Source organism: Ipomoea nil, unplaced genomic scaffold, assembly GCF_001879475.1.
Source record: "Ipomoea nil cultivar Tokyo-kokei standard unplaced genomic scaffold, Asagao_1.1 scaffold2805, whole genome shotgun sequence".
NCBI lineage: Eukaryota > Viridiplantae > Streptophyta > Magnoliopsida > Solanales > Convolvulaceae > Ipomoea > Ipomoea nil.
This window is the reverse complement of record NW_017619233.1, coordinates 849,235-854,913: the sequence shown is the minus strand read 5'-3', so window position 1 is coordinate 854,913 and position 5,679 is coordinate 849,235. Positions and strand designations below refer to the sequence as shown.

The 5,679-nt window shown below is 32.2% G+C and overlaps 1 protein-coding gene across 2 annotated transcripts; it reads left to right on the top strand.

Annotated features, from left to right (window-relative positions):
• The first annotated feature begins 308 nt into the window (after positions 1–308).
• On the top strand, positions 309–3,379 carry LOC109158294 (AUGMIN subunit 1-like). Of its 2 annotated transcripts, none has more exons than XM_019306214.1 (7): positions 309–408; positions 1,598–1,872; positions 2,023–2,155; positions 2,242–2,376; positions 2,506–2,629; positions 2,835–2,972; positions 3,048–3,379. In XM_019306214.1, exons 2-7 carry the CDS (start codon positions 1,602–1,604, stop codon positions 3,153–3,155), a joined length of 909 nt encoding a protein of 302 aa, XP_019161759.1. In that variant the 5' UTR covers positions 309–408; positions 1,598–1,601; the 3' UTR covers positions 3,156–3,379. The 2 variants fall into 2 exon arrangements, with proteins under 2 accessions (XP_019161759.1, XP_019161758.1); XM_019306213.1 differs by lacking the exon at positions 309–408 and adding an exon at positions 1,391–1,491.
• The last annotated feature ends 2,300 nt before the right edge of the window (positions 3,380–5,679 follow it).

Sequence of the window (5,679 nt, the reverse complement as noted above, 5' to 3'; positions counted from 1 at the left end):
AACGACCCATGAACCATGGTCATCCCTACATATATAAAATAATTTGTTAAACAAGAAAAATAATAAAATACTTGTTTTTAAAAGTAAAAATGTTTATTTAACATAAAAGAGGGAAAAATTGTCACTTTTAAAATAATTGAGGTGTTAATATGAATACATAAATAAGTCAAGGAGAAAAAGCATAATAAACATATAATTCCGGGAAAAAATAATTTCCATTTTTAATTGTAGTGCCTTTTTTATTAATTAAATTTTCTTTCATTCACAAAATTAATTTGAATGCTTAACTGTAAAAACTAAAAAGCAAAATCTCATAACCTATTCTCGAGGAGGACAGAGGCACGGAGAGCTGTTGCCGCCGGCCGAAGACCGCCGCCTGTCATTCCACACTTCCACAACGCCCGACAGGTCAGAACGCAGAGCCTCCAATTTCATGTTAAATGAAGAAGTTAGATTAATGTATTGGTTAAATTGGGAACTTAATTTGCGTTTAATCAATAAATGTTGTTAAGTAGAGCTTAAATTGGTTAAATAGATACATTTTAAGCGGATTAAGAGAAGTTGGTACCAGAATTCAGCAATAAGAGTAGTGCTTTCTTGTATTTTTTTTTTCTTTTCTTTACACTATGCTATATATTTTTCTGTTTATATGCATTTTTTAGTCATCTTTAGGGTTTAATTCAGTTTTTATGCTTCTATTCTTGTATAAATCTGGGTTTGTGAAAATTTTCCAACATTTTGTAGTCATGTTGGGATTAGGATTTAAGTCCTTTAGACTAGGAAGGATTTTCAGGTTCACTTGTTCTATTGTTTGAAAATGGAATTAGTATATGCTAAAAATCAAGCTTCTATGAAAAGTGGAGCATATTTAGTGTTTGCTATTCTGCCACCATTGAATTGGGAGCTAATTATTGTGACCGTCTATTGGAGATTTTATACTTGTTTGTGCTTAATTGCTCGGAAATATAAATTTCTTGTTAGATTGTTAATTTGTTAGGAAATATGATGCTAGGCATTAGAAAACAATTTCGTAGTTCTTCATGACTATTGAGTGTATTTTGATTTGTGTGTTTTGTATTTCGTGTTTTTTTTTTTTTTTTTTTTTACTACAGAAGTATCAACATATCATATAAATGAGCCAAATATTTGAACTTTGATGAATTGAGAGAACTTAAAAGCCGGATCTTTAAATCCAGACCACTTACTAAAAGAGTAAAAGGTGATGAGAGAATAATTACATCTAAAATCATGTGGACAGATGTTATGAAGCTAAAACTGAAGCTAACGGCACATATTTTCTGTTCTTTCTTGTTCCCTTTCATTTTTGCTCTTAATTGTAATGTCAAATCATATTGCAGCAAGGATTTAATCTTATATGCACCTATTAAATTACAATTAGTTCAAAAATTTAAGTAGACACCTGACCCTCCACAGCTTCGCCGGCGATCGAACAGCCGGCCTTATCTCTCTAAGAAAATTGTATGGTTAGAGGTGAGATTTGCGTGGACAGAAAGAAAATTGAAGTTTTTGTGGGGAAGACCGGCGTTGTGATATCTTTTCTAAGCAATTTCATGTAACTTATCTGTCTGCATTTTAGCAAGATGAGTGAAATGTTGGGCGGAAGCGATCCTTCAGTATCGACGGAAACAACGAAGGGGAGTAGTGCTTTAGATGCGAGCCGAATTGCAGAGGTAAAATCGTGGCTAGTTTCCCAATTCGACGCTGTTGGGAAGGACGTCCCTGCTTTCGAGTACACTGCACGAAGCGTTGCGCATTTGCACAATATTGCGACCATTTCTCAAGCCAAAAATCAAGCCGCTGGGATTGTAGCCAATGATTTCCGTCAAAAAGCTGCCGAGTATAGGTCTCAAGGTACTAGGATCTACCATCTCAATGTTTTTGGATGATTTTATGCCGCCCTATCCCTATTTTTTCTTATATATAGTTTGATCTATTGTGCATCGGCCTAAACTAAACTTTTCCACGGGCTGGTGTGGCGAACTGAATCTGTCATGATTGTAGCTGCGAGGATAAGAGAGGTATTAGAAGATGTGGGATTGGCCCAAGAGAGTTTGACCCCGAATGTGGTTTCATCTGCACAAGTGCTTGCCAGTATGGCAAATTTGTTGAATATTAGAGACACTGAATTGAGTAGGTGGGTTGGCTTTGTTGTTTTACATCTTCTTTGCCTTTCTATTTGTTTGGGGTTTCATAGTCTTACAAAAGAAAAAAAAATTGTAGCTTTCTTGTAGCAATGGCAGATCTTTCTCTTAGGAAAACAGCAGTAGAAGAGAAGAGGGCTAAAGTGCAACAGGAATCCAAAGTTCTGCTTGATTACACTCGGAAGGCAATAGCAAGATTGACTTACTTGAAAAGGTAAATCTAGAAACAGTCAGATTGAGGGCTTTTGATCAATACTTGAGGCAAATATATGTTTTTGAATGTCAGAAAGGTTAACCGGTATCTGATTTTTCTATTACTGCTTTTTAATTATTTACTTGGTAGAACGCTTGCTCAGCTTGAAGATGACATTGCTCCTTGTGAAGCACAAATGGAAAATTGGAAAACGAATCTGACAATTATGGATTCCAAAGAGAGGCAATATTTTCAACAGTATTCTAATTACAAGGTAACTCCATTTAGAGATCAAAGGCCTAATTTTTCCAACCATCTCTGGCTTGATTTATCCTATTTTTTGTTAAGGAAAAAGTTGTATGAACTCTGCATTTTTAGCCAAATGCTTTGTCTGTATACATCATTTACACTATCAAATCCACAGTTGGGGCTTATTTTTAAAGAAAAGTATTCCGTTTGCTTGGTACTCTTATGTGCAGGCAATGCTCAACCGTGTTGGCTATACCCCAGAGATAAGTCATGGAGTGCTGGTCGAAATGGGCGAGCACAGAAGGGATTTGGAGAACAAAACAAAACCAATTCTTGATACTTTGAGAAGCTACCAAGACCTGCCTCCGGTAAGATCGACTGAATTCTATCTGAACCTTTTAAATTGGCTTGTTCGCCATTGAATTCTGGAGCTTATGATGTAGGATAAAGCCTTGGCTGCATTGGCAATTGAGGAGAAGAAAAGGCAGTATGGTGATGCTGAGAAGTACCTTGAAGATGTATTGCAGTCAGCTCTTGCTGCTACAGATTGAAAATGAAAGCCAGTTCTTGAAAGCTTCTGTAGTTCTGTTGTCAGGATTACATCCTAGTTTTTACTCTATTAGGAACATTAAGGCAAGTTCTATTTGGCCCAATTTTATTTTTATTTTTTAAATTGGCCCAAGTTCGTTGCTGTATTCACTCCTTTTTTTTTTTTTGGTGCGTTTTCATATAATGATGTACCAAGCTTGGAGAAAGTTGTTAATAGGATGAGCTCGATCCACAATTAATCTATTAATTTTTTTTAGAGTAAATCTATTAATTTATTGTTTTACTATTGGATCTCATGAGAACACTCACGGGAAAAAATTAAGAATAAATCTCAATCTTATATATGTAAAAATTCGATGATTATGATCAGATTTTTGAAAAATGGTGATATTTTTGTAATTATCATTAATTTTATTAAGCAAACTTGAACTGTTGAACACTTATATGTGCAATATTTAACAACTAAATATGTAAACATGATAAATTTTATAGGAAAAATGGTCAAATAGACCACCCAACTGTACCCAATAATTCAATTAGGCCACTGAACCTAAAAAATAAACAATTGGGTTCTTAAACCTAAAAAATAAACAATTGGGTCCCTAAACTAACCAATTTAAACCTAAAAAATAAACAATTGGGTCCCTAAACTAACCAATTTCAAACAATTCTTCTAATTTGAAGGTTTTCAACAGGTCATCCTTCAAAATTAATTATTTTTTAAAAAATAAATTTTTAAAATTAATTATTTAAATTTAAAAAAAAAAAAAAAACAAAAAAACCAGGACTGGCCGGAGACGGTTGTCGCCGGTCGGAGTCTGTTTTTTTTTTTTTTAAATAATTATTTTTTAAAATTTATTTATTTAAAAAAATAATTAATTTGAGAGGATGACCTGTTGACCTGTTAGAAACCTTGAAATTGGAAGAATTGTTTGAAATTGGTTAGTTTAAGGACCTAATTGTTGATTTTTTAGGTTCAGTGGCCTAATTGCATTATCCTGTGCAGTTCGTTGACCTATTTGACCCTTATTCTAATTTTATAAAAGGGAAAATGACACTTTTTCCCCCTGTGTTATATGCTTATAGCACTTTTTTCCCCTGAGTTATTCATGCATTCATATTTGTCCCCTCAATTATTATAGAAGTGGCGGTTTTTCCCCCTGATAATATTAAATGGACATTTCTACCCTTAAAACAAATATTTTATTTATTTCTCTTCTTCACCAAATTATTGCTTATACGTAGGGATGACCACGGTTCGGTTCGAACTGAACCAAACACTATAGCAATCAAATTAAAAATTTTCGGTTATGATTCATAACATAACCCAATATTTGGGTTTCCATTTATTAAAATCATGAACTGGAAAAAATGGATCCTGAACCGTCGTGAACCGCAGGTTCAAATCGGAACAACTACTAGTAATAGCTTAAATTAGAATTATAATATTTGCAAATTAGCAAATAGTGTATGTTTTTTTTTTTTTTTTCGCATTTATATTGACTCTCACATATAAGTATATATATAATCGCGATTTGAGTTTTATTTTGAACCGTCGGTTCACGATTTTGGATCCAATTTGAACGGTTGGTTCAAACTTTCTTTTAAAATTTTATTTTTTTTATTTTTAAAATATTCTAAATTTAACACTTAATGTATTTAATTTTTTCAAATCGTGGTTATAATTTGTTGGAGAAGAAAAATAAATGAAATATTTATTTTAAGGGTAAATATGTCCATTTAATATATCAGGGGGAAAAACTGCCACTTAAATAATTTAGAGGGAAAAAGTACTATAAGTATATAACAAAGGGGGAAAAAGTGCCATTTTCCCTTTATAAAATAATGAAAAAGTTAAATTTTAAATCTAAAACGTAAATAGTAAAAAGCAGTTAAATCCACCAGAGGTCCTTTGTCTTTGGTGACAATTCCAAATTTAGTCACATATTATTGTTTTTGTCATTTAACATCCAATGCTATTATTTTTTGGACACTTTTAGTCATTCTCATGATTTTTCTTATTTTTTGTAAGGGCATTTTTGTCTTCTTTCTGCTGAAGCTGTAGAGAAAAATTGGGGAAGAATGAACTCAATGAAAAGGGTATTTGGTTTCATTCTGCTAAGGAACATTTAATATTTTTAGATTTGACGATATAAACCTTATATTTGACATCCATTTAACATAAATTATAACGGAGGACTATTTGTGGTAAAAAATGAAAGTCAATGTATACTTTTTGGTCGAATTGAAGGTCGAGGACTAAAATGAGTACTACCCCTATAGTCAGAGGACCATTTGTGATATTAACTCTTAAGTTTAATTATCAATTACAAGTTAACTCTAAAGGACGTTTGGTTCGAACATTGAAATTGGAATTGAATACTTCATAATTATTGTAATGAGTTTAAATAGAAGAAGTCTTTTTTGTTAGGGAATAAATAAGAATTAAAATCAAAATAAATAAATTAAATTAAAATAAACATATATATATATATATATATATATATATATATATATATATATACA